This window comes from Sus scrofa, chromosome 9 (genome assembly GCF_054392235.1).
Source record: "Sus scrofa isolate SSC_HxYL_T2T_F1_AM1 chromosome 9, Sscrofa_HxYL_maternal_Yorkshire_Landrace_v2.0, whole genome shotgun sequence".
Lineage (NCBI taxonomy): Eukaryota > Metazoa > Chordata > Mammalia > Artiodactyla > Suidae > Sus > Sus scrofa.
Window position 1 is genome coordinate 36,587,725 of NC_139391.1, and position 27,273 is coordinate 36,614,997.

Consider the following 27,273-nt stretch of genomic DNA (forward strand, 5'->3'; position numbering starts at 1 on the left):
GGAGCCTACAAACTAGATTTAGATTTATGTTCAAAGAAGTAACATTGTAATTTGTTAACAGCCAGACATTTTTCAACTAATGATGGAAATTTTTTTTTTTTTAAACTTGTTACTTTTCTTTGGCTTTTTCTGTCTTGAGAGATAATCATGTTTATTTGTTCAGAAATTGTACTGAGTTGGATCTTTTTCTTTTATCTTTTTTTTTTTTTTTTTTTTTTGTCTTTTTGCCATTTCTTGGGCCGCTCCCTCGGCATATGGAGGTTCCCAGTCTAAGGGACTGAATCGGAGCTGTAGCTGCCAGCCTACACCAGAGCCACAGCAATGTGGGATCCGAGCTGCGTCTACAACCCACACCACAGCTCATGGCAACGCCGGATCCCCAACCCACTGAGCAAGGCCAGGGATCGAACCCTCAACCCCATGGTTCCCAGCTGGACTCGTCAGCCACTGAGCCACGACGGGAACTCCTGAGTTGGATCTTTTAACCTTGTTTTTAACCAAAATGTCATGCTCAAAGTTATCCCTCAGGAAGATTAATCTAGTGACACTATGAAAGATTAATTGGAGTGTGGAATAGCTTGGAATAAAAAGTAGGTTTTTGCAATAATTCAAGCAAGCTGTTAGGAGTATCAGATAGGGCTATAGCAATGAGAATGGAGGGAAACAGAGACAAAGATATCCCAGAGGTGGAACATTGTATGATATGAATGGGGCTACATATTGGAGATTCAGCGATGTTTCTGAGGCTTTGGCAGAAGAATTGTGCTGCTATGGAGAGATCAGGTATAAGAATATGACTTTATGAGGGAGAAGATGAGTTTAGTTAGAGGGATTTGAATATTTTGATTGGTGTGTGTGTATGTCACCTGGCTGGGGACGTTGTAATTTTGTAACTTATACTCTAGTTTGTACAGCTTAGTTGTATCCTATTTATATTAAACTTACAGAAATTCAACTAATGAGGTCCAACCCAGAATGTGAATAAGAGAGCAAGAAAAAGAGAATGAGAAAGGTAGAGATAAATACACATGAAAACTTGAATGGAATAGTTAAGTCTCCCTTTCTACTTTAAAACACACACACACACACACACACACACATACATTTTGGGGAAAAAAATTGAAATAGAAGATATGAATTCCTCTTCCATGAATATCATGTAGTGTAAATCTCACCAAGCCAAAAAATTCTAGAGTTTAAAGATAAGTTTTTGTTTTGTTTTGTTTCAACAAAGACCCTAAGTGCAGTATCGTATGCTTGCAAAGAAATTGTACTTTATTGGGGAAGTAAGAGGTCTGTTTTGTATGGTTTGTTTTATTTTCTTTTTTTTAAAAAATGAACTGTTTTGATCGATGCTTAACATATATACAGAAAAGCATATTATAATAAATGAATTATTGCAAAGTGAACATACCTTTGAAATCACCAGAATAATAATTATCAGTAATTAAGAAACCTTCCATTATGCTCTCTCCAAAGTATTACTACCATCTTTTTATCACCTTCCTAACTTTTAAGAACATAGATTAGTATTAATTAGCAACCACTATATGGTTTGTACAGCAAAATTTGGTGTAGAGAAAACATTAAGCAAGAAGACTGTGTTTTGTTTTGTTTTTTTTCCTTTCCCTTTATGGCCACACCTGCAGCATATGGAAGTTCCTTGACTAGGGGTTGAATCAGAGTTGCAGCTACCAGCCTACGCAACAACCACAATAATGCCAGATCTGAGCCACATCTGTGACCTATACAAAAGCCCACAGCAACTCCAGATCCTTAATCCACTGAGTGAGGAAAGAGATCAAAGCTGCATCCTCATAGACACTATGTTGGGCTCTTAATCCACTGAACCACAGTGGGAGCTTTGAAAACTGTTGAATTAACTATAACATTGGGAATTTAAGTCTTCCTGCAGATTCATAACTGTGTTTTATATCTCAATGAGTTAAGGCCATTATAGTATATACATAGTATTTGTTATATACTTGCTGATTTACAGTTTCTGTTTCCAAAGATAAATGATGGGTTAAAAATGAAGTATATTGTGATGGAAGGAACAATAAACCAAAAAATCACCAAGTCCCAGGTTTTAATTTAATATAAATAAAGCATCAATAGTATTATTTGAATAGTTAGAAAAGAGTCACTTCCATAACTAAAAATTATACAGAGCAGACTTACTGCCCTAAATTCTGTTTTAGAGGAATTACCAGGCATCAGAACATGCTATACTATATCATAATGCTTTATTGACACTTTTTTTTTTTTTTTTTTTTTTTTTTTTTAAGTTTTTAGGGCCTTATCCATGACTTGTGGAAGTTCTCAGGCTAGGGGTAGAAACAGAGCTGCAGCTGCCAGCCTACACCACAGCCAGAGCAACCTGAGTTCCGAGCCATGTCTGCGACCTCCACCACAGCTCATAGCAACACTGAATCCTTAACCCACTGAGCAAGGCCGAGGATCGAACCCATATCCTCATGGGTACTAGTCGGGCTTGTTACCGCTGAGCCACAATGGGAACTTCCTATTAATACTACTTTTTATTTATTTATTTATTTTGCTTTTTAGGGTGCACCTGTGGCATATGGAAGCTCCCAGGCTAGGGGTTGAATTGGAGCTCCAGCTGCTAGCCTATACCACAGCCACAGCAACATGGGATTCGAGCCATGTCTGTGATCTGCACCACAGCTCACGGCAACTCCAGATCTTTTAATCCACTGAATGAGGCCAGGGATCAGATCCACATCTTCATGGATACTAGTCAGGTTTGTTATAGCTGAACCCCAATGGGAACTCCTATTGGTACTACTTTCAGTCAAAACTTAGCTATTAGGCTATTCTTACTAATGAGGAACAATTACCTGTTACTTCATGTGGGGCTACACAATGATGCAAATCAAAATTTAATATTAAAGTATGTACTTTTTTTTTTTTTTTTTTTTGCTGATTAAGGCCATACCCACGGCATATGGAGGTTCCCAGGCTAGGGGTCGAATCGGAGCTATAGCTGCGGACCTATACCACAGCCACAGCAACGCAGGATCTGAGCTGCGTCTGCGACCTCTATCACAGCTCATGGCAGTGCCAGATCCTTAACCCACTGAGTGAGGCCAGGAATCGAACCTGCAACCTCATGATTCCTAGTTGGATTCATTTCTGCTGCGCCACAATGGGAACTCCTAAATTATGCACATTTTTGACATTCGTGTTTCCTCTGAAAATTAGGAAATTATCATGATTATCAGTTACCTTCTTTAAACTTAGTAATTCTTGATCTTAGTCTTCTAAACCTGGTTACTTTTCAATATGCAGGAAAACAAGTTTTTGGACTAGTATTCTGTTTAACAGAGCAAGTCGTCGCCCCTAAGTAGTACCCAGTTGTGAGACCAGGCCAGTTAAAGCCGGATGTGCATTTCAAGTAATGTCCATATAGTGCTTACCAGCTTACTGAATTATTTCCTTGTTTATTTTGTTCTTTTGGGTATTCAAAGCGTCTGATTATTTTTTTCTTTTTTCTTTCTTTTTTTTGGTGTTTTTTTGGCTGCCCTGTGGCACATGGAGCTCTTGGGCCAGGGATCAGATCCAAGCCACAGCCTTGAACCAAACCACAGCTGTGGCAACGCCAGATCCTTAACCCACTGTACTGGATCAGGAATCAAACCCCCGTCCCAGTGCTCTCAAGAGGCTGCTGATCCTGATATGCCACATCAAGAGCTCCTATATTTTTCTTTGTAATGTTAGTATCTCATATTTTCCTCAGGGCATTAAATCCATTAATGTTGTATTTTATAAAAATGTTAAATGATATTGGATATTCCTGTCTTCTTTAAGTCTTTGTTTGGAGTGCTTCTAAATTTTCAGCAGAAAGCATGTTGCTGCTTTTTCACATGATGTATGTATTTTATGATGTCAAAGTATTCACTTATTTTTCTTTTATTAAGAATATTATTGGAGTTCCTGTCGTGGCGCAGTGGTTAACGAATCCGACTAGGAACCACGAGGTTGTGGGTTCGATCCCTGGCCTTGCTCAGTGGGTTAAGAATCCGGCATTGCCATGAGCTGTGGTGTAGGTCACAGATGTGGCTCGGATCCCGCATTGCTATGGCTCTGGCGTAGGCCGGCAGCTACAGCTCCGATTCGACCCCTAGCCTGGGAACCTCCATGTGCCGCGGAAGTGGCCCTAGAAAAGACCAAAAGACCAAAAAAAAAAAAAAAAAAAAGTTTCAGAACTATCCTTACCAGACATTAAAACATAAAGTTTCTGTAATTAGTGTGGCATTACAATGGAAAAAACAAAAAGAGGATGAAATGAGCATATACGAACTACAAAAAAAACCTTGAAAACATAATAAAATGGCAATAAACATATACCTATCAGTAATTACTCTTATCAGTGGATTAAATACTGTACTCAAAAGACATAGGGTGGCTGATTGGAGGAAAAAACAAGTCCCTTCAGTCTGCTACCTACAAGAGCCTCCTATAAGAGTGAAAAACACAGACTGAAAGTAAGGGGATAGAAAAAGATATTCCATGCAAACAAAAACAAGAAAGCGAGGGTAGCAATACACATATCAAAAAATAAACTTTAAAACAAAGGCCATAATGAAAGACAAAGAAGAGCATTATAGGGAGTTCCCCTATGGCTCAGTGGGTTAAGGACCTGGTGTTGTCACTGCAATGGCTTGTGTCTCTGCTGTGGCACAGTTTCAGTCCTTTCCCTCAGAACTTCTCCATGCACCTAATTCAGGAGCATATAAATATATAATGCAAATTCTAACAGACATAAAGGGAAGAATTGACAGTAATACAATAATATTAGGAGAATTTAGTACCCTACTGACATTAATGGATATATTATTCATACAAAAAAATCAATAAGATAACAGATCAAAAATGGCACAATAAATGAATAGGACATAAATGAATAAATGAATATCTACAGGACAGTCCCTTCATAAAAAGCAGAATACACATTCTTTTCAAGTGTACATGAAACATTTTCCAGGATAGATCACACAACTAGGTCACTGTGTTTTTTCTGACCACAACAATGTGAACTAGCAACTATTGAAAGAAAATCATTGAGTTCTCGTTATGGTGCAGCAGAAACGAATCTGATTAGTATCTTTGAGGATGCGGGTTCCATCCTTGGCTTTGCTCAGTGGGTCAGAGATCCAGCATTGTTGTGAGCTGTGGTGTAGGGTGCAGATACGGCTCAGATCCTGCATTGCTGTGGCTGTGGCATAGGCCAGCACCTGTAGTTCTTATTTGACCCCTAGCCTGGGAGCTTCCATATGCTGCGAGTGTGGCCCTAAAAAGCAAAAAAAAAAAGAAGAAGAAATCAGGAAAATAACAAAAATGGAGACTAAACAGCATACTATAAAAGATCCAGTGAATCAATGATGAAATCAAAGAGGAAATCAGAAAATAACTCTAGGCAAATGAAAGTGGAAGCACAGCTTTCTAAAATCAATGGGATGCAGCAAAAGCAGTTCTAAGAGAGAAGTTCATAGCAATACACGCCTTCCTTGAGAAACAAGAAAAATCACAAACAACCTTACCTACCACCTAAAAGAAATAGAAAAATATCTTACAGGAAATAAAGAGTTAAAAGAAAAATCATTGAAACCAAGAACTGGTTTTTTTGAAAAGACCAACAAAATTGATAAACTCACCAAGAAGAAGAGAGGACCTGAGTAAACAAAGATGAAAGAGGGTTAATAGTACCCAATACCACAGAGGTTTTTTAATGTTCATTAAATATGGATTCTATAAAATAATATAAATATGCAAAACAGAACAGACTCAGATATAGAAAGCAAACATGCGGTTGTCAAAGGGTCGAGAGACACTTGGAGAGATAAATTAGGGGTATGGGATTAACAGAAACTATATATGAAAAGATAAGCAACAAAGGATATACTGTGCAAGGCAGGGAATTATACCTATTATAATAACCTACAGTGGAGTATAATCTGCAAGAATACTAAATCACTGTGCTGCACACCTAAGTAACTGTACACATAATTGAAACTGATACAGTGTTTTAAATTAACTAAATTGATTTCAGTAAAAATAAAATTTTAGGAGTTCCCGTCATGGCACAGTGGAAGTGAATCCAACTAGGAACCATGAGGTTGAGGGTTCAATCCCTGGCCTCCCTCAGTGGGTCAGGGATCCGACAATGCCGTGAGCTGTGGTGTAGGTCGCAGACTCGGCTTGGATCTGGTGTTGCTGTGGCTGTGGTGTAGGTGGGCAGCTACAGCTCCGATTCGACCCCTAGCCTTGGAACTTCCATATGCCACAGGTGCGGCCCTAGAAAGACAAAATACCAGAAATATTTATGACAAAGGCTGGATCTCAAATCAGTGGGCATAAAGATGGCCTTTTTGAAAAATGGTGATAGGACAGCTTATCAACCACTTGGAAAAAGATTAGATCTGTATTTTACACTATTTGGAAAAATAAACCCCAAATAGACCAGGGATCTAAGTGTTAAAAATGGGATCATACCAGTACTAGAAGAATTACTCTTTAATTTTGGTATAAGTATAGGCTTTTTTTCATTGTGACTCAAAATTCAGTATTATCAGGAATGTGTATACCTCACAGATACTAGTTGGATTCGTTACCACTGAGCCACAATGGGAATGCCAATAGGCTAATATGTTTTGAACTGAAATCTGTAGGCCAGAGGTTTTCATTGAAGCTTTTTTTTTGGTTGTCAATGACGGATTTTTAGTGAATGAGGTCCAAGAATACCACGTGTCTCACTATGCTCAGACTCTTATATAAACAAGAATTAGACCATATCAACCATATCCCACAAATAATATTCAGCAGTCCCACTGGCCCTCATGTAAGTGAAAATCTTGTTTATGCTTATCTTGAGTATAGAATTTAAATTTTTAAATAATAGTGATAGTTTCTAACTTTATTCAGATATAATTGATGTATATTTGCACATATTTGAAATGTACAATTTGGAGTATTGGCGAAAGTATACAACCCCAAACAGTCACCACAGTCAAGATAGTGAACATTGGAGTTCCCGTCGTGGCGCAGTGGTTAACGAATCCGACTAGGAACCATGAGGTTGCAGGTTCAGTCCCTGCCCTTGCTCAGTGGGTTAACGATCCCGCGTTGGCCATGAGCTGTGGTGTAGGTTGCAGATGCGGCTCGGATCCCGCGTTGCTGTGGCTCTGGCGTAGGCCAGTGGCTACAGCTCCGATTAGACCCCTAGCCTGGGAACCTTCATATGCCGTGGAAGCGGCGCAAAGAAATAGCAAAAAAAAAAAAAAAAAAAAAAAAAAGATAGTGAACATGTCCATCATCCCTCCAAATTTTCTCATTATGTCTCTATCTTCTTTCTTTCATGGTAGATTAATTTGCATTATCCAGAATTTTATACACATGGAATCAGCCATTATTTACACTGTTTCTTTGGTCAGATTTCTTTCATTTGCTGTAACTATTTAGGTTTATCCATATTGTTATGTATATCCACAATTCATTGCTTACTGTTGCTCAGCAGTATTTGTTGTATGTATATACATAGTTTATTCACCTTTTGATAGATGTCTGGGTTGTTTCCAGTTTGTTACCAATAAAGCTGCTATTAGGATTCATGTCTACATTTTTTTATAGCCATTTTAAAAATGTATCTGGAGTTAATACCTAGAGATAGAATAACTGGCACATAGGATATATATGTGACTTTTTAAGTTACTGCCATTGTTTTCCCACTAGCAGTTCATGGGAGCCCCCGTTCTTCACATCTTCACCCCAACTTAATGGGGATGGTCTTTTTAATACTAGTCATTCTAGGAGTTCCCTTTATACTTAACGGGTTAAGAACCTGATGTCCCTATGAAGATGCCGGTTCAATCCCTGTCCTTGCTCAGCGAATTAAGGATCTGGCATTGCCACAAGCTGTGACATAGGTTGAGGATGCTGCTCGGATTTGGTGTTGCCTGGCTGTGGCGTAGGCCAGCAGCTGCAGTTCAGATTCAACCCTTAGCAAATATGGCCCTGAAAAGGAAAAAAAGGAAAAGATGCTAGTCATTCTGATAAATGCGTTGACATATCTCCCAGTTGTTTTTTTTTTTTTGTCTTTTTTACCTTTTCTAGAGCTGCTCCTGTGGCATATGGAGGTTCCCAGGCTAGGGGTTGAATCGGAGCTATAGCCACCGGCCTACGCCAGGGCCACAGCAGCGCGGGATCCGAGCCGCGTCTGCAACCTACACCACAGCTCACGGCAACGCTGGATCGTTAACCCACCGAGCAAGTGCAGGGACCGAACCCGCAACCTCATGGTTCCTAGTCGGATTCGTTAACCACTGCGCCACGACGGGAACTCCATTTTTTTTTTTTTTTAGTTGTTTTGATTTACATTTACCAAATGACTAATGTTGTTGAAAGTGTTTTTCATGAGCTTATTTTACTATCTTTATAGGTGAAGTGTTTATTCATGTCTCTTGCCCAAGTTTAAATTGGGTTATCTGTTTTTTTTATTCTTGAGCTTTTTTTTGTTTGGTTTGGTTTGGTTTGGTTTGGTCTTTTGTCCTTTTAGGGCCACAACTGTGGCATATGGAAGTTCCAAGGCTAGGGGTCAAATCAGAGCTGTAGCTGGCGGAATCAGAGTCACAGCAACACCAGATCTGAGCCGCATCTGCGACCCTACACCACAGCTCACATCAACGCCAGATCCATAACCCACTGAGCAAGGCCAGGATCAAACCCTCAACCTCATGGTTCCTAGTCGGATTTGTTTCCACAACGGGAACTCCTCTTCTTGAGTTTTGAGAGTCCTTATATATTCTGGATACAAATACTTCAACAATATATTGATTAGAAGATATTTTGCTGTGGCCTATAACTCGACCGTTTTATTCTTTTAAAAGTATTCTTTGAGGAGTTCCCTTCATGGCTCAGTAGTTCACGAACCCAACTAGGATCCATGAGGATGCAGGTTTGATCCCTGGCTTTGCTCAGCGGGTTAAGGATCTGGCATTGCCATGCGCTGTGGTGTAGGTCTCAGACATGGTTCAGATCCTGTGTTGCTGTGGCTGTGGCAGGCCAGCAGCTGTAGCTCTGATTGGACCCCCAGCTTGGGAACTTCCATATGCTGTGGGTTTGGCCCTATAAAGCAATAAATAAATAAAAGTATACTTTGAGGAATAGAATTTTTATTTTGATAAAGTCAACTTTTTTTCCCTTATATGCATTATGTTTTGGGGTTGTATGTGAGGAATATTTGCCTAACACAAAGATTTTTTTTCTGTGTATTCTTCTAGGAGTTCTATAGATTTAGGATTTATGCTTAGGTCTGTGATCCATTTTGAGTTAATATAAGTAAATGGTGCAAGCTGTGAATCAGTTTTTATTTTTCCACATGGTAGAATTTAATTTTGGAGTTTCCGTTGTTCCCATCTCAGTGGAAACAAATCTGACTAGGATCCATGAGGATGCAGGTTTTATCCCTGGCCTCACTCAGTGGGTTAAAGATCCGGCATTGCCGTGAACTGCAGTGTAGGTTGTAGATGTGGCTCGGATCTGACCTGGCTGTGGCTGTGGCATAGACCAGTGGCTACAGCTCACTTTGGCCCCTAGCCTGGGAAACCTCTATATGCTGCGGGACAGCCCTAAAAAGACCAAAAAAAAAAAAAAAAAAAAAAGATTATTTTATTTTACTTATAAACCAAAACATTTTTGCATGATGTTAATAATACACTTAGTTTTCCAGGGATGATAGATAGCAATTGTGTAAAATGAGGAATGATAATTTATTTTTTGTTTGGAATTTTTTTCACTATTGGAAATTTATACCATCTATAGTGATACTGCTCATGGTATTTGAGTCACCAGTCCAGCAGTGTTAGATTGATGTGGAGACCATGAGAGCTGCCAATTTGTCCCTCCAGTTTGTGACCAGAGAAGAGTCTTGCCTCACCAGTTTTAATTCACCTAGCTCTGATTGGCCCAGCTTGGGTCGAGGGCCCAAACTTGAGTCAAATGCTTTTTGTCTATGTCTTTATGTAAGTGCAGGCATGCTATAGTTATCAATGTATCTGTGTTTTCATAGGTATAGTACAGTAATAACTTGACTCATCCACAGAACAACCCTTCTAGCAACTTTAGCTTCTTGCAGTTTAGTGCAAAGTTAGTCCAAGAGTTCTGAGTAGCTGGGTTGCATTATTTGCCTACTTTTACTTAAAGGAGAGCAACTTAACCCCACCCAGATCCGATTATATACACAGTTCTAATAAGCTCGATTGTGATTGGATGGGCCTATAGCTAATGAGCAACAGTGAAATCAGGGAAGAGGCCTCAGACCTGCGCTGCTTGAAGAGGTATTACTGATAGCAAAAAGTGACGCATAAGAGTGAGAAAAAGAATGAAAAAAAAATAAAACAACTTCAATTTTTTTTCTGCAGCTATTTTAGGTGGTAGTCCTACATACCTTGGTATTACCTGAAGGCATTCAGTTATTATTTATTATGCACCTAAACTATGTCAGGCCTTGTGCTAGTGTGGATTAAAAGTTAGAACCAGCCCCTATCTTCAAAGTAACACTAGAATAAAATAGGTTGTTTTATATAGTGGAGTAATGGAATAAAGACTGAAACAGAAGTGGCAAGTCTTCATTTCTTCACAATGACCAGGGCACTGATAGGGGAGTCAATGTACTATAGTGGTTAGAAGCATACATGTTAGAACAAGGTGAGGATTTGAATTCCATTGTCATTTTACCAGCTGTGTGCCCTTTGGCAAGTTCTTCAACCTCTGTGATCCTTGTTTTATTAACTGTAAAATATTGTAATACCCACTTGTGTTTAATAAACTACCATATTGAAGTATTTAATCATAGCGCCTGGCATGGTAGTTTTACTGTTAGGGCTGTGGTTTTCTGAAAGTTGCTTACTGATTCTCTGATAGATAGAGAATATTTCACTGCCTATGCAACAACAAAAGAACTGATAAAAAAAAAACTTGGCAGCAAGGTCACAAGTCATAAATTAACATTAAAGTAAGTAAAGTACTTGTTAACCTTAAGTAGTTTAGTATATTAAGGGTGGTATTTAAAAGTCAAGGTGGTGAGGGGAAAAAACAAAAATAGTAGGCATTAACTCTCCAAGACTTTAGACATTACTACAAAGGTACAGTAATCAAAACAGTGTGGTATTGGTACAAAAACAGACATACGGATCAGTGGAACAGAATAGAGAGCGCAGAAATAAACCCACATACCTATGGTTAATTCATCTTTGACAAAGGAGGCAAGAATAGATAGATGAGGTCCTACTGTGTAGCACAGGGAACTATATCCAGTCTCCTGGGATAGCCCATGATGGAAAGGCTTATAAAAAACAATGCATATTTGTGTGTAACTAAGTCACTTTGCTGTAGAGTAGAAATTAGCACAACATTGTAAATCAACTAATTTTTAAAAAAGAAAATCATAATGAGTCTAATTGACTTCATTGGTCTATGTAAAGAGTTACTTGTGTAACTGGTTCAGAAGTGAAGCAGTGAAGCAAGTAACACTGGCTTTATTATAAAGGGGGGAAATTTTTAACCAAGCTAGAAAGGCCAAGATAAGTTAATTTTAAGAACAGCCTACTGCAGGAGTTCCTGTCGTGGCACAGTGGAAACGAATTTGACTAGGAACCACGAGGTTGCGGGTTCAATCCCTGGCCTCGCTCAGTGAGTCAAAGATCCAACAATGCCGTGAGCTGTGGTGTAGGTCTCAGATGCGGCTCGAATCTGCTGTGGCTGTGGCTGTGGTGTTGGCCAGTGACTGCAGCTCTGATTTGACCCCTAGCCTGGGAACCTCCATATGCCGTGGGTGTGGTCCTAAAAAGACCAAAAAAAAAAAAAAAAAAAAAAGCCTACCACTCATGGAATAAATGAATTCTTGAATACATTGCAAATATCCTTGTATGGTTAAAGACCTGATAAGGATAAAGTAGAATCTTAAAGTGGAGGAATCTAGGATGGTTTTTAATTGAGCTCCTCTATCCGAATTACATAACTGATGAAAATCAGAACTGTTCTTACTGTTTTTTATCAAACTTCAGTGAAATAACATTAATCCTACAAACTGAATACTGCTTAAAAAAGGAGTCTGCTACATCAGTTAGCCTACCTATCCCACCTTTCATCTTCACAGACCTATGCATTCATCCATTCAACAAATACTGAATGCCTGCTGTGTTTTATGGCAGGCATCATCTTTGAAGACTTTTGCTATAGAGGAAGGTAAAACATCAAGCACATTGATAGTTAAAGTGTTTCACCTTGCAGACTTCTGGGGAGATTGCTATGGATTTAGAAGTTGTGCTCATCTCAGGCAAAATGCAGGAGTTGATGACATATGGCAAAAAGTTTTTTTCTTCACGGAAGCTAGCAAAAGGAGACAGAAAGGGAATACAAGGTGAGAGAGATGGTTTATCACTATCCTTCCATTCGAGATGTATTTTTCAAATAACAAGTTTATATTTAGGGTTCATTCTGTATGTAAAACTGGTAAATGATGGGGAAGAAAAAAAATACCATGTCCCCTGCCCTCAAGGAACTGACCCTCTTGTTAGGACAAAACTCTTTGGAAATAAGGAGAGAGCAGTCCCCACTTCCTTGTTTTGCCTATGGAAGATAGTTTTCTAAAGGGCTTTCAGTACACATGGATGTATACCATAATTATTTTTTTTAATTTATTATGGAGAGTTTTCAAATATTTACAAAAGTAAAGAAAATAGTATAATGAATCTCACCCCCAAACCCAGCCCACAGGTTCAGTAAGGATCATCGTTTTGTCATACTTGCTTCGTTGATCCTTTTTTCTGTTCTTTCCCTTTTCTCTTTCCTCTTTTCCTTTCCTTCCCTTCTTTTCTTTCTTTTTCTTTTTCTCTTTTTTCTATAGCATTTTAAAAAAATTATGATGTGCATTTTTACTCTAAACACTTATTATTATTTTAATGTCCGTATATATTTCATCGTATGTATATACTATAGTCTGCCTAATTCTCTAATGATGTGTGTTTTCATTATTATTTATTACTATTAGAGTTTTTTTATATAAAGAGTAATTCCTGGAACATCTTTATATGCTTATCTTTAGATTTTATATCCTTATATCTTCTTAACATCTTTATGCGTACATTTTTCTCACATGTGGCATTCTTTTGGAATGGAATTTCCTGGAAATGCTGAAGCAAAGGGTATGCAGATCACTTTATGTCACCAAACTGATATTCAGAAATGCTGTAATTCCTTTTCCCATTAACAATATGCCTGTTTATCTTTGCTGATCTGGTTTTGTCAGTCTGTTAATTTTGCCAGTCTTCCAGGGTCATAGATTTTTAAAATTTTTTTATGTGCATTTAAAAATTACTAATGAGGAGTTCCCATTGTGGCTCAGTGGTAGTGAACCCAGCTAGTAACCATGAGAATGCGAGTTTGATCCCTGGCCTCACTCGGTGGGTTAAGTATCTGTCGTTGCTGTGACTGTGGCATAGGCTGGCAGCTGCAGCTCTGATTGAACCCCGAGCCTGGGAACTTCCTTACTACTGGTGTGGCCCTAAAAAAATTATTAATGAGGCTGGGCATCTTTATTGTTATTATGTACCATTTGTATTTCTTTAGTGAGTTCAGGCTACTCTTTCGTAAATGTCACTTTGAGCATTTATTCAAAAAGCATAGTATCATTATTTCCCATAATTTTCAAGACCCTTCATAATTTGGCCCTAATTTATTTTTTCTAACAATACTGTTCAGTAAGAGTCACTCTACCAATAAGGAATACTTCCTTATTCATTGACCTTATTCTTTTTTTTTTTCTTTTTCTGTAAGTTGTGTGTGCGTGTATGTGTGCATTTTATTGACATATGGTTGATTGGATTCTTTTTTTAAAATAATGTAAGTAATGTTTTACTTTTCTTCTTTTCTGCCTATTCACATCCTGCAGAATTATTATAACAGATCTCTCAATAAAGTCTCCCCAAATACTCTAGACATCCTCCATTTCCTCTTATTTGAATTTCCCCTATACCTGATGTTTTTACAGCTGGACCGGGTAGCAAATTTCAGATTGCTTTGTTTTGTTATTTATCAAACACCAGCTATATTGAGGCCATGAATATATAGCTATAGACAGACCATAGTCTCTGTAATTGTGAAGTTTATAGTGTAGTGATGACATGTTTATTTCCATTTCTTTGCTTTATTGTTGAAATGGAACTTTTCATACACCTCTGTTATGTACGAAGTACGTATATAACTATAGCATGTTTATCCCCAACTGGATTATAAGAACGTTGGAGGTATAAACCATGTTTGTTTTGTTTTGTTTTCATTTTTGGCCACCTGGCAGCATATGAAGTTCCCAGGCCAGGGATCAGATTCGAGTCACAGTTTATGCAACGTAAGCCACAGTTGTGGAAACGACAGATCTTTAACCTACTGTGCTGGACTGGGGATCAGACCCCTTCCCAAGGCTCCCAAGACGCTGCTGATCCTCTTACACCACAGCGGGTACTCCTAAACCATGTTTTATATATCTCTATTCCTTACAACACTTAACTCTGCATGTAGCCATTAGTAAGTATGTACTTCTTCTCTTAATGTAGTATTGAAAGTTGTGGGCTGTGGAGCCACATCTGGCCTCACATTACAGCTCAGAATCTTGGGAACTATCTGTGTACTTAGATAGCCTCTAAGCTTACTATGCCTCTCTAAGCTTGTTTCCTCATATCTTAGATACCTGCCTCATAAGGTTGTCATGGGTTAAGTGATATATGGGTTAATGAGATAATGTATATAAATCATTAAGCACAATGCTTGGTACAGAGTAGTTGCTTATTAAAAGATATTATTTTAATAATTTGTTTAACCTTTTGAGCTAGGAACTGCTTCAACAACCTTTTTTTTATTTCTAACTCCCTTCATCTAGGCAGTTGCTAAGTTCTGCTCAGTTTACTTCAATTATCTTGTCAATTTAGCCTCTCCATTTAATCCTCATTATAACTTGCAGTAAGAATTACTTTTTTTTTTTTTTTTTTTTTTGCTTTTTAGGGCCACGCCCATGGCATATGGAGGTTCCCAGGCTAGGAGTCGAATAGCAGCTGTAGCTGCTGGCCTACACCACAGCCTCACGGCAATGCTGGATCCTTGACCCACTGAGCAAGGCCAGGGATCGAACCTGCATCCTCATGGATCCTAGTCAGGTTCGTTTCCACTGCGCCATGACAAGAATTCCAAGAATTACATTTTTTTTCTTGTGACTTTGTGTACACTTTATTTGCTCATAGCTGAAACAGAATTTTTGTGAAATAATATTCGTTGTTATTATATGTGATGCACTCTGATTTCTTTTTTTTTTTGTCCTTTGTCTTTTTAGGGCCGCACCCTCGGTATATGGAGGTTCCCAGGCTAGCAGCTACAGCTGCCAGCCTATACCAGAGCCATAGCAACACCAGATTCGAGCCGCGTCTTCCATCTACACCACAGCTCACGGCAATGCTAGATCCTTAACCCACTGAGTGAGCCAGGGATCAAACCTGCAACCTCATGGTTCCTAGTCGGATTCATTTCTGCTGCACCACAGCGGGAACTCCTATTGTTTTATATTATTATTTTTTAAAAGCTAGTCACAACCGTTAAAGCTGATTTCACAACAAACAGACTGAAACAGATTTTTGGAGTCTGCACAATTTGGATTACTCATGAACTGTGTTCAAGTATAAATTTTCAGTGAAATAGAGACCAGAGATGAAGTGGCTGGGGCTTAGAGCTTATTTTAATTGTACTTTCTCTTTCTTTCTTCTTCATTAGTTTTGTATGGATAGATATACCTATTTTCTATTGAGTGTTCAGTTGTACATATTCCAGAGCTGCTATAGAATGAGATGACTCAGTAATTGGGGTGGAGTTTCCCACCCTGGCAGGGCAGAAATTTCTCAACCATTTCATATGTTCTTAGGGCAGAAATGGACATATATGGACTTTAAAGTTGTTAACATAATTCTCAAAAAGGGACTTTAGAAAAACCTTTTATTACGGAAATTTTTAAAACATTTTGAACAGTGGAATAGTATAATGAATCTCCATTACCTAAATTTAGTGTCAGTAATTATCAACATTATGTCAATTCCAAGAGGAATTTTTAGCAAAGAACTTTAAAGGCATATAATTCCCTTCCACAGATAAATGATCAGTTTCTCAGAAGAGAGCTTTCAGCCTTAGTGTATCTTGCATTAGTAATCACAACCTATTCATTTTGCTTGGTACCTTCAAAAAGAGTAAATACATGACACAAAGGAGTAGTGGTGCGGTAGGGTGGATTTTCCTGAGGGCCAACCAGAGTTCTAGACTCTGACCATGTTACTTGGAACATTTCAGCAGCTTTGTTGCCAGTCTTCTACCACTCAGTGCCAGCTATCTTGCTACCCTTAGACTTTTTTTTTTTTTTTTTTTTGCTTTTACGGCTGCATGTGTGGCATATGGAGGTTTCCAGGCTAGAGGTTGAATTGGAGCTGCAGCTGCCAGCTGTGTCACAGCCACAGCAATGCCAGATCTGAGCCGCATCTGCAGCTTGAGGTAACGCTGAATCCTTAACCTACTGAGCAAGGCCAGGGATGGAACACACATCCTCATGGATACTAGCTGGGTCCGTAACCCACCAAGCCACAACAGGAACTCCAGATGATGTTTTAAAAATGACTTCATGGGGAAATAGAGCTCATTATATTTATCCTCTGCTTAAAACCTTTCCTACCTATAGAGTAAAATCCCAATCCATGGTTTTCATCCATAATCTGGCTCTAGCCTACCTTTCTAGCTGTCTTTCCCACTGTCTCTTCACTGCCGTATTCAGCTTCTTATTCCTAGAGTACTTAATCTGTTTTAAGACTTGTATCTATTTTTCAAGATCCAGTTTAGATTTTGGATGAGACCTTATTAACTACCAAGAAAAAACTAGTTCCTTTGTTTTTATTTGGTGTGTTTTGTCACCTGATTTATATTTGTTTACTTTTGCCTCCCTTCCCACCCTCAATAAGACAGTGATCTTCTCCACAGCAGAGGTTATATCTTATTCTTCCTTGTATCCTAACTCTGCCTACTATGTGTTGAATGAATGTTGATACTTTTAGAATTTTAGAATCTAATTCCAATACAGGTTCTCTCCATCAAAGTTTATTTTTTCATTTTGTTTTGTATATTAAAAATTTCTGGCGTTCCCATCGTGGCGCAGCAGAAATGAATCCGACTAGGAACCATGAGGGTGCAGGTTTGGTCCCTGGCCTCGCTCAGTGGATAAGGATCTGGCGTTGCTGTGAGCTGTGGTGTAGGTCGCTGATTCCACTCAGATCCTGCATTGCTGTGGCCTAAGCCAGCAGTTGTAGCTCCAATTTGACCCCTAGCCTGGGAACTTCCATATGCCACGGGTATGGCCCTAAAAAGCAAGATAAATAAATAGATTAAATTAAATATAAATTTAAAAAAATTTCTTTTCCTTCCCTCCTTGGGGACTTTGATTAAAATTTCTAAAGAGAACCTAAGTTAAGTTCTATAGCATTTTCCTTAGCACGAATATGCTTTGGTAAACTAATATAGAGTATCTGTCTTCAGCAGTCCTCTAGTAAAGGTAAGTAAAATCTGCTTTCAGCGTACTTAGTTTTTTGCTGTTGTTGAACAGTGTGGTTTTTATAGAGCTATAAAGCAAAACGGGGTGGGATAGATTTGTGCCTTATTTGTGCTTACAATAGCCTTGACCAATTTTTGATGTTTTTCAGCTCATGGAATGCTGTGTAAATGCCCTAGTGACATCCTTTAAAGAGACTATCTTAGCAGAGTGCCAAGGCATGATCAAGAGAAATGAAACTGAAAGTAGGTAAAACATCACGTAAAGTTCTCATACTCCTTTAAGAAGATATCTTTAAAGCACATTGCTTTTAGTAAATTGCTGTTAGATGATTCTTTTATATATAGGTATTTTTGTTATGACAAGCTGTGCTTAAAATCATAAAGTATTTAGCATAGTTAGAAATGCTGTAAAGAAGATTATAAACATATATTAAGCACTTTTCCCCCTTGAGTGTCAACGTACATGTGTGTGCTTGTGTGCAGATTTCAGCTTGTTCTCAAAAGTAGGACTCAAAAGTAAGACTTTCAAAGGCTAATTTAAATGATTAAACATGGTATATGCTAGAACTAGGTAATTTGCCTTATATGTGGAACCTTGTGGCAGATATTTTTAGAAAGTAGTAAAACACTCTTTGTTGATAATCTTCATCCCTCTCCCCACAAATATTTTATAATTTAAAATATCTGAAGTGTATTTTTGTTACTTTAATTTTTTTTTTTTTTTTTTGCTTTTTAGGGCCGCAGCTGCAGCATATGGAAGTTCCCAGGCTAGGGGTTGAGTCGGAGCTACAGCTACCAGCCACAGCCACAGCCACTCAGGATCTGAGCCACATCTGCGATCTACACCACAGCTCACGGTAACGCCGGATCCTTAACTCACTGAGCAAGACCAGGGATCCTCATCCTCATGGATCCTATCCGTGTTTGTTAACCCCTGAGTCACAAAGGGAACTACACTTTAATTTTTTTATTACTTAAATATGATAAAGGTATATTTTGGAAGGTATCAAGTACATTAAAACCAAAAAGAATACAGTAAAAATTACCCATACTCAGACATAACTACTTTTAACATTTTGATGTATTACTCTAGATTTCATTGCATAAAATTGCAAAGTCCCATTTAATCTGATTGCATTTAAGATGTATGTTTTAGTTCACGTAAAGTCTATACATTCCTTCAGAAGTAGTTTTGTAGTAAAAAAACAAGTCTCTCATGTGGCTTAAATGAAATATTTGACTCTCAGTATGCCAAGCTAAGTAGAGTTATGTTTAATCCCTGTTGGATTCCCTTCAAAAGGATTTATTTAGTGGTAACCAGTTCTGTGAAGTAACATTATTGTGAAGGTCAATTAAATGGGATAATAGGAGAAAGTCCTTTTTTGTAAACTGAAAAGTTCTTTATGAATGCAGTTCTATATTATCTCATTACTCTGAATAATCTGAGGACATGATTATTTTATCCCTTATTGATGTGGCTGTGTATTTAATATTACATCTACTTTATGAAATGTACAAATCTTCTGTGTAAACTTTTGTATTTCTTAGAATGAATCTATTCCATTGCATTGAAGGTCAAATGACTCGCTTTTTAAGAGGAGTTGGGTTTTGCAATGTATGATCACTTTAACTAGAATTTCTTTTAAAAATAATTTTTGTCAGACTGAGAAGGTAGATCAGGGAGTTATAGTACTTACTATATAATAACTCCTAAACTGATTGTACCCACAGATATCAATTTCCAACGAATATTTCCCCACACTCTTATTATCATAGACATTTTAGACCCATGATACAAATCAAAGAGAAAACCTGTTGTGATGGATGAAATGGTTCTATGCGTGTGTTTTGTCCTTTCAGAATTACATTTGATGTTTTCCTTGATGGACAAAGTTCCTAATGGGATAGAGCCGATGTTGAAAGACTTGGAGGAGCATATCATTAGTGCAGGCCTTGCGGATATGGTAGCAGCTGCTGAAACCATTACTACTGTAAGTTTTCCTCTGTGATAATGGTGGATGTATACCAAGGTTATTTTTCAAATGCAAGATTAGATGTTTAAAATAGTAACTGATGGCAAACAGTAATGTTGAAATACGTTTTTTTAAGAAACAATTTTCATAAAATTTCCCAAATTTTAAAGCTATAGTGTTTTATTAAAATTATATTTATATTTTCTGATTTTTGTGTTATTTTCTTTTTACAAACTTAATTGAATATAAAACTTTATTTTTAGGACTCTGAGAAATATGTTGAGCAGTTACTTACACTATTTAATAGATTTAGTAAACTTGTCAAAGAAGCTTTTCAAGATGATCCACGATTTCTTACTGCAAGAGACAAGGTATATATTTCTGTATATTAACACTACTATCATACTTTAATTTTAATAAGGAATTTGCATCGTTATGCTAAAAAGTACAAACTACAAAACCTAGCAGCGCTTGGAGTTCCTGTCATGGCTCAGTGATGATAAACCTGACTAGTATCCATGTGGACCCGGTTTCAATCCCGGGCCTTGCTCAGTGGGTTAAGGATCTGGTGTTGCCGTGAGCTGTGGTGTTAGGTCACAGATGTGGCTCAGATCCCGTGTTGCTGTGGCTGCAGTGTAGGCCGCAGCTACAGCTCCGATTCGACCCCTAGCCTGGGAATTTCCTCATGCCACAGGTATGGCCTGAACAAGACAAAAAAAACCAAAACAAACTCTAACAACTCTGATTTTTCATCAGTAGAGGGCAACTGTCTTTATTATATTTGGTTTGTTATATGCTTTTATAAGTATTTGTGTAAGTTGTGAACCAGAATTTAGCTAGAAAATTGCTCTCTCTCATTTTTTCAAGAATGATTTACCAGTTTTGAATATTATTAATTATTAAATTCCTCATCATCCTTCCTTTAAGACCCAGCTCAAAGTATACTTTTCCTAGCACTTCCCTGATACTCTGCCTCCCTCACATCATGTCCCAAGCTCACAGAGTTGATTTCTCTGTCTTCTTTCCTTTCATAGGGCTCTTGTGAGAGTTTTAGCACATTTGTCTTTGCTTTCCATATCATCTTTCCCATCTTTATACTATAGAATAATGATAATGAAACATAGTATTATCCTTAATTTGGTGGTTTTGTTTTTGTTTTTTGCTTTTTTGTTTTTTTTTTGCTTTTCAGGGCTGCACCTGCGTCATCTGGAGGTTCCCAGGCTAGGGGTTGAATCAGAGCTACACCAGCTGGCCTACACCACAGCCACAGCAACACAGGATCCCAGCCAAGTCTGTGACCTATACCATAGCTTGTGGCAATGCCACATCCTTAACCCACTGATTAAATCTGCATCCTCTCAGATACTATGTCAGGTTCTTAACCAGCTGAGCCACAATGGGAACTCCTGCAAAGGCCTTATTGAGATGACATCCAAGTCAAGTTGAAAGCCACAGGGCAGCACATGCAGTGGCTCTAAGGCAGGAACACCTCTCATGTTCCAGGACCAGAGAAAAAAGAGATTGTTGTGGCCAGAGTAGACTGAGGGGGGAAAATAGTAGGAAATGAAGTCAGAGATAACAGGAAGCCATATCATGTAAGACTGTGAGCCATAGTAAGGAGTTTGGTTTTCACTCTGAGCAGGATAGAAAGTCATAGAAAGATCTTGAAAAGAATGATAGAATCTGACTTATATTTAGGATCACCTGGCTGCTGCAAAAGAATAGACTGAAGGGGACAAGAGAGGAAGCAAGAATATGGGTTAAGAACCTATTTAAGGAGTTCCCGTCGTGGTGCAGTGGTTAACGAATCCGACTAGGAACCATGAGGTTGCAGGTTCGGTCCCTGCCCTTGCTCAGTGGGTTAACGATCCGGCGTTGCCGTGAGCTGTGGTGTAGGTTGCAGACGCGGCTCGGATCCCGCGTGCCTGTGGCTCTGGCGTAGGCCGGTGGCTACAGCTCCGATTCTACCCCTAGCCTGGGAACCTCCATATGCCGCGGGAGCGGCCCAAGAAATAGCAACAACAACAAAAAAAGACAAAAGACCAAAAAAAAAAAAAAAAAAAAAAAAAAGAACCTATTTAAGTAATTCAGTTAACTAATGATGGACACTCAGCCCAGAAAGGTAATAGGCAGAGGTAGGTAGCCAAAAGTTGTTGGATTCTGATGTTGTGAAAATAGACTATACAGGACTTACCAATGAAATCAGATGTGGGATATAATAGAAGGAGACCAGGCAAGGATAACACTCAATTAGATCAGTATGATCAGTTAGCAATATATGCTTGCTGAAATTAGGGAAGGTGAAGATTATGGGAGAAACAGACTTTGGGGACATGGCTGAAGAGAGATTAGGAACTTAGTTTTGGCAGGTTAATTTTGAAATGTTTATTATATATTTATGTGGCAACATCAAATCTGGAGCTTACACAGGGGAAAGGCCTGCAAAAGTAATTTTGGGAGCTTTAGCATATATGCTGATAGAATTTTTTTTTCCTCTTATTATGGCCACACCTGCAGCATATGGAATCCTGGGTATCGGAAAGATGAGGAACCAGCCGTCTTTCATGAGAGAAAGGACAATGAGTAGAATGGCCAGGAGAGTGCTGTGCTGGAAAACAAGTGGAAAAAAGCACTTTCTAGGAGGAGGGCATGAAAAGCTTCTTTATTTTTTATTTTTTTTGCTTTTTAGGGCCACATTTGTGGCATATGGAAATTCTCAGGCTAGGGGTTGAATGGGAGCAGCAGCTTCTGGCCTTCGCCATAGCCACACAACATGAGAGCCTTAACCCACTGAGCAAGGCCAGGAATTGAACTGACATTCTCATGGATACTAGTCAGGTTCTCAACCCACTGAACCACAATGGGAACTTCTGATCTGCTGCTTTAAAATGCTGCAAATAGGTCAAATAAGATGAGGATTAACCTCTTGTCTTGAGCAACATGGAGGTTGTGCATGACTGAAAAGAACGGTTGGAATAGTAGTCTGTTAGAACAGTTTTCAAGAAGAATAACAGCAGAGAAAGTAAAGATCTTGAGTTAGATAATTCTTCTAGGAACTTGGCTAAGAGAGAGAGAAATGGAGCAGTAGCTGAAGGTGGACAAAGCCAGGAGAGAATTTTTAACATTTGAAAAACAATATGTATGCATATCAGGTCTGTAATGGAGAGGGAATAAATTGATCATATAGGAGAAATAGGAGGTAGTTCTTATTACTTCAGTTTTCTCAATAAAATAGGAAGCCACATCATCATTTGAGAGTATGTATGCGGGAGGAAATATTGGAGATTTTAAAAGAAAGGAGGTGATATGAAAATGTTTTCTAGGAGAATGTATGGAAAAGAGAAAATGGTGTTGTTGTCAGGCAATGCCAAGACCTCACTTGAGAATTGTAGGAGTTCCCTGGTGACCTAGTGGTTAAGGATCTGGCATTATCACTGCTGAGGCATGGGCTCGATCCCTGGCCCAGAACTTCCCACATGCCATGGACTTGGCCAATAAAAAACAAATTGTGGTAGGAATTCCCATTGTGGCTCAATGGTTAACGAACCCGACTAGTATTCATGAGGACTCAGGATCAATCCCTGGCCTTGCTCAGTGGGTTAAGGATATGGTGTTGCCGTGAGCTGTGGTGTAGGTTGCAGAGGCAGCTCGGATCCTGCATTGCTGTGGCTGTGGTATAGGCCAGCAGCTACAGCTCCAATTGGACCCCTAACCTGGGAACCTCCGTATGCCACGGGTGTGCTCTTAAAAAGACAAAAAGACCAGGAGTTCCCGTTGTGGCTCAGTGGTTAGCAAATCCGACTAGGAACCACGAGGTTGCGGGTTCAATCCCTGGCCTTGCTCAGTAGGTTAAGGATCTGGCGTTGCCGTGAGCTGTGGTGTAGGTTGCAGAGGCAGCTCGGATCCCGTGTTGCTGTGGCTCTGGCGTAGGCTGGTGGCTACAGCTCTGATTAGACGCCTAGCCTGGGAACCTCCATATGCCTCAGGAGTGGCCCGAGAAATGGCAAAAAGACAAAAAGACCAAAAAAACCCCCCAAAAGAATAACTATAATCATTACATTGCAGATGCTGAGGTCATTGATTTGAAAAGTTTTGTTGGGCCAGATACACCATTAAAAATAAAAGCTAATTCATATTTTATATGTTTTTGATATTGTAATGGTTTATCTAGCTATAAGTTTTAAAAATAATGTTTATATTTTATGTTATTATTTCCAGGCATATAAAGCAGTTGTTAATGATGCTACCATATTTAAACTTGAATTACCTTTGAAGCAAAAAGGGTAAGTTTTTTTAAAATCGTATGTTAAAATTCTTCCTTTTTATTTGGAGTGTATTATATGTTATGGAATATGCAATATCTCCTATTTCCCTAATCCTATCAGGTTTGTTTTATGTTTTTTTTAAACCGTTATAATTTTTGCTACTTTTGATTATTAAAAACTCTGTCTCAGTTTTAAATTTTAATATTCTATTCTTTGGTGACCAAAAAATGTTGACCTTATTATTTTTTTAAAAAAAAATTTATCGTTTTGCTTTTAAGGACCGCACCTGTGACTTATGGAGGTTCCCAGGCTGGAGGTCGAATCAGAGCTACAGCTGCTGACCTACACCACAGCGTAGCAATACCACATCCGAGCTGCCTCTGTGACTAGCACCACAGCTCATGGCAACGCCAGATCCTTAACCCACTGAGAGAGGCCAGTGATTGAACCTGCATCCTCATGGATCCTAGTCAGGTTCGTTAACCTCTGAGCCACGATGGGAACTCCTGACCTTATTTTTCTAAATAGAAAAAAAATTTTGTTCTTAATTTTTTCGAAATCTCTATTTGTTTTTCTCTCCTCATTATTCACAAAAGTTAGTTTATAACTTCTAGAAAAATAGACTATGACTCAGTTCACCATAATGATAAAAAAGGGAAATCACTTTTAATATAAATTTTTATATTACATTTTGTTTTGGATTCGGCATACCGCAGCTTGATGTGGGTTCACAGTTCCCAGACCAAGTATTGAACTCAGGCGGCAGTGGTGAAAGCACCAACTCTTAACCAGTACCCCACCAGGAAACTCTAATGTATTACCATTTAAAAAAATTAATCTTGGAGTTCCCATTGTGGCTCAGCAGGTTACAAACCCAACTAGTATCTGTTAGGACACAGGTTCCATCCCAGGCCTCGCTCAGTGGGTTAAGGATCCAGCATTGCCATGAGCTGTAGCGTAGGTCATAGACACAGTTCAGATCCCAAGTTGCTGTGGCTGTGGTGTAGGCCAGCAGCTATAGCTCCGATTTGACCCCTAGCCTAGGAACTTTACATATGCCACATGTGCAGCTGTAAAAAGAAAAAAAAAATTAATCTTCATTGATGAGATCTCATCTCTCAGGTAAGGTGGATTTATTTTTCACCAACTTCTATTGTAGACAAATCTGAAAATCAGAATTTAATGAAATATTAATCTGAGCTAGTTATATCTTCAGAGTAGTACTAAGTAGCACTAAAAGTTAATTGGAAAAATCTTTTGTAATTTCTAGCTGAGAATTGCTTTTCTAAATAAACTTTGTAAATAATGCTAAAATAGCAGTTGTGACTCAGCAAGTTATGAACCCGACTAGTATCCATGAGGATATTGGTTCAATCCCTGGCCCCACTAGTGGGTTAAGTATCCGACCTTGCTGTGAGCTGTCGTGTAGATCACAGACGTGGCTAGGATCCTGTGTTACAATGGCTGTGGCATAGGTCAGCAGCTGTAGCTCTGATTTGACACCTAGCCTGTGAATTTTCTTATGCTGTGGGTGTAGCCCTAAGAAAGCAAAATAAGTAAATGAATAATGCTAAAATATTTGAAATAACATTTCCTAAGAAGGAAATGTAGGGAGTTCCTCTGTGGTGTAGTGGTTAATGAATCTGACTAGGAACCATGAGTTTGCGGGTTCGATGCCTAGCCTTGCTCAATGGGCTAAGGATCCGGCGTTGCTGTGAGTTGTGATGTAGGTCGCAAACATGGCTCAGATCCCACGTTGCTATGGCTCTGGTGTAGGCCGGCGTCTGCAGTTCCAAATAGACCCCTACCCTGGGAACCTCCATATGCCAAGGAAGCGGCCCTAGAAAAGGCAAGACAAAAATAAAAGAAGGAAAAGTAATTGTTTAGGTTTGGGGAGGGGTGTTTAAAATCATTTTCATTTTGTCTTTCTTGAGCTATCTAAGTTATTTGAGTACTTTTACAGTGAAAGGGGTCATGCAACTTTATAGTACTAATTGGCATAATTGAGAAGGGCGTTTATTGAGTTCTCTTTATCAATTGTGAAATATATGCAACATACAGCAGTTATTTTGGAGAGCTGTTCATATGAACACATAAAGGTCTTCCTCATTCTGCTCTGCTCCCAGCATTTTTTTAAATGAAAAATTTTAAACTTAAGAGTAAAGTAACTCTATTGCTTTCCTAAATATCTCCCTATACATCCATCAGTCAAATTTTTAAATGTATATCAGGAGTTCTTTTGTGGCTCAGCGGGTTAAGGATCTGGCATGGTCCTTGTAGTGGCTCGGGTCTCTGTTGTGTGGATTCCATCCCTGGCCCAGGAACTTCCACATGCCACAGACATGACCAAAGAAAATGCATTTCAATAGAATTTGCAGGCATCAATAACTTTTGACTCTCTAAACACTTCAGCATGCAGTCATTAATTGAATTTTGTGTTTGGTTATTTTGTGATAAAATTTACTTACAGTCATAGCCATAAATCTTAAGTGTATAATTTTGTGAGATTTGACAAATGCCTATATCCCTATTAAGATATATAATATCTTCATTATCCTTCAAAGTTACCTCATGTCCATTCCCAGTCAGTCCCAGCCCTACCCCCACCTTCTTCCATAAGGCAGCTGTTCTCATTTTTTCAACATAGGTTAATTTTGCCTGATCTAAGATTACATGTAAATGGAATTCATACAATATGTACTTTTTGCATAAAGCTTTTTTCAACTCAGCATAGTGTTTTTAAGATTTATCCATGTTTTTGTATATCATAGTGGTTTGTTTTGCAAAGTGGTTGTACTATTTTACACTCCTACTAACAAAGTATGAAAGTAGCAGTTAATGCTATTCTCACCCATGTTTAGTGTTATCATCTAAATTTTAGTCATTCTGGCTGTATGTAGTATCATCTTCATATAGTTTTAATTCCCATTTCCATCATGATATTGGTAGTGAACATTTTTTCATGTTTTTTTTTTTTTGGCATTCTTATATTTTTCTATATGGAGTGTCTGTTCAAGTTTTTTGCCTATTTTTTCCCCCTTTGGGGTTGTTTCTTTTATTAGTGAACTATGAGTTCTTATATATTCTGTATACAGGTACTTTGTAAGATAAACTCTTTGCTTTTGTGGTTTTTGCTTTCTCTGTTTTATCTAGGAAAACCTTTGTCTACTTCTACCACTAGGATGTGAAGATAATCTTCTCTTTTCTTCTAGAAGCTTTATAATTTTTAGCTTTCACCTTTAGGTCTAAAAGCCACCCTAAATAGATATTTGCATATAATGTAAGTTAGGGATTAAATTTCTTTTTTCTCTTTCCATATGGATAGCAAGTGGTTTCATCGCCATTGTTGGAAATACTTTCCATTTCTCACTACGTTACTCTGGTGACTT

At 38.5% G+C, this 27,273-nt stretch overlaps 1 protein-coding gene across 9 annotated transcripts in view; it reads left to right on the top strand.

Annotated features, from left to right (window-relative positions):
* Positions 1-27,273, top strand: part of CUL5 (cullin 5) — an 88,070-nt gene that overhangs the window by 37,989 nt on the left and 22,808 nt on the right. For 2 of the 9 annotated variants that reach the window (XM_084975951.1, XM_084975953.1), the window contains 5 exons: positions 12,231-12,439; positions 17,796-17,889; positions 19,507-19,637; positions 19,883-19,990; positions 23,838-23,902. In XM_084975951.1, coding sequence (XP_084832077.1) covers positions 17,799-17,889; positions 19,507-19,637; positions 19,883-19,990; positions 23,838-23,902 — 395 coding nt within the window. In that variant the 5' untranslated portion in view covers positions 12,231-12,439; positions 17,796-17,798. Of the gene's footprint in view, positions 1-12,230; positions 12,440-17,795; positions 17,890-19,506; positions 19,638-19,882; positions 19,991-23,837; positions 25,719-27,273 lie in introns of all 9 variants that reach the window. The other 7 variants (XM_084975952.1, XM_084975954.1, XM_005667298.4 and 4 more) reach the window with 5 other exon arrangements.